Source organism: Loa loa (genome assembly GCF_000183805.2).
Source record: "Loa loa unplaced genomic scaffold supercont3.376, whole genome shotgun sequence".
Classification (NCBI taxonomy): Eukaryota; Metazoa; Nematoda; class Chromadorea; order Rhabditida; family Onchocercidae; genus Loa; species Loa loa.
The window spans coordinates 5,335-7,541 of NW_018108556.1; the positions used below are offsets into that span (position 1 = coordinate 5,335).

The following is a 2,207-nucleotide window of genomic DNA, read 5'->3' on the forward strand; positions in this document are numbered from 1 at the left end:
TAAATATTCATTTAAATTTATCAACCATATCTGTTTATTATACATATTTCAAATTTCAGTAAATAAGTAATTATATAAATATACAATACAAACAAATATGTTGACAACAAAATGTATAAAAGGTAATGAAATATTCAATAATTGAGAGAAGAAAAAGAAAGAAAGAGAAGAAGAAAAGAGAAAATTAATGATGTAGGCATAATGAAGATATAGAAAACTTAAATTAATAATCAGTATGAGATAGCTCTCTGATTGATAATTTGCTTGACAAAAGAATTTATTGAATCCATATTAATATATTATAGCTATTTTAGTCTTAACTAAATAAAATTTTCGTTTTTTTTTTACTTTTCGAATAAGGAAAATTAAAGAAAATTGAAGGTTTTTTCATAACATTACGAAATGATAAATTAATTTTATGATAAAAATAGTATATGATATCTTACCTAAAGTATCAATAGCAGTAATAATAGTAATTGTATTTTAACACGCCAAATTTATTTGCAATTTAATAATAATGCGAATGATAATTAGATTAAACACTGATAACAATATAGATAATGATAATAGAAAAAGTTTATTTTTTTCCCTTTTTTATGATGTTATAATAATTTCCATATAAATAGGTATAATTTAGGTGGACGATGGTTATTAGGGATGACATTATGTCATATATTCACAACAGCTGATATAATGCTTTGTACATCATCAATCCTAAATCTTTGCGCAATTGCATTGGATCGTTATTGGGCTATTCATGATCCAATTAATTATGTCCATAAAAGGACATTGAAATTTGTTTGCCGAACAATTGCTGTGGTATGTAATTGTTTTATTTGTATTTATATTAATGAAAAATTTATATTACTAAATTATTTTTAAATTGTTAATTTCAAATGATTTATTCTCTTAGTGCTTTTTTTTTTTTCTTTTATTTGTTTGTGTGACAGATATCATTTCGAATAATTTGTTGCAATTTCATCTAATTTATAAAATTTATTAAATTTTTTTTTCTTCGGAAAAAAAACTGATTATTATTAATTATTGATGGAATTAATCAATTTGACAGGTTTGGTTAGCAAGTGCATGTATTAGTGTACCACCAATAATTGGTTGGAATGATTGGTCAGGTGAAAGTTTAAAAACACATTGTGAGTTAACAACAGAAAAAGCATTTGTTGTTTACTCAGCTAGTGGTTCATTTTTTGTGCCTCTTGTTGTGATGGTTATCGTTTATGTAAAAATATTTCTTGCCGCACGACAACGAATCAGGAAAAATTGGAGTTTGTTTGTTTATTTTAATTGAATTATGCTTAAATTGCAAAAAAAAAAAGAAGAAGGAAAAGTGGAAAGTTTCAAAAAAAAAATTAAAATGTTAACATTTTTGAAATTCAATTATTTTAGATAATTTTACAATGATAATATTTGAGAAAAATTTTATGATTATAGATCGAAGTGCATTATCTGGTGGAAATAAATTTTTATCCAAACAACGGAATGTAAACACAAATAATCTTCAAACATTTGGTAATGCAACTCTTGTATCAACTGATAATTTTAGTGAAATCCGTGAAATGGTATGTTAGTAAAATTTGCATAATTTTTATAGTTAAAGAATTAAAAAAAACAAAAATGACAAAAAATTGGTTGATAACTTTGCAATAAATTGGAAAATTTTAATCTATATTTATCGCTTAATTAAATCAGTATTTTAAATTATCTTTTATAATTATTAGCCAATTGAATTTGTTAAAATTACTATGTTAATCTTAAATTTATCTCAAATTTTTCATCGAATTGATAAAACAATAAGCATTAAGGAAATTCATAGTGCATGTAAATTTTATAATCACTCTTGCAATTAAATGAAAAAAAAATTAATAATCAAAAAGATAAAGAAAAAAAAAAGATAGAAAAATGGTAAAATTGTAGAAAATTTTAAAATGCATTCTGCAGCCTTTTGCACGAAATAAACATACTCATAACAATGATATTTTATTTAGTAATTTATGATTTGCTGTGAAAATTAAATAATAAAGCAAAGGTTGTCAATAATCAAAAAAAAAATTTTTTTGGATTAAACTGTCTAGTATTGTGAAATTTAAATTTCATTTCCTTTCTCTAATATCTTTTTGTTCATTATGTTTAGTAATGTAAAAAGAAAGAAAAAATTGCTTCACTAAGTTGCAAAAATGTAAATTAAGCAG

General features: G+C 22.7%; 1 protein-coding gene across 1 annotated transcript; it reads left to right on the top strand.

Annotated features, from left to right (window-relative positions):
* Positions 1–657: 657 nt before the first annotated feature.
* LOAG_12811 (hypothetical protein) lies at positions 658–1,306 on the top strand (the record flags this gene model as incomplete). Its single annotated transcript, XM_003148322.2, has 2 exons — positions 658–819; positions 1,070–1,306. The coding sequence occupies 2 exons, from the start codon at positions 658–660 to the stop codon at positions 1,304–1,306; spliced, it is 399 nt and encodes a 132-aa protein (XP_003148370.2).
* Positions 1,307–2,207: the final 901 nt, after the last annotated feature.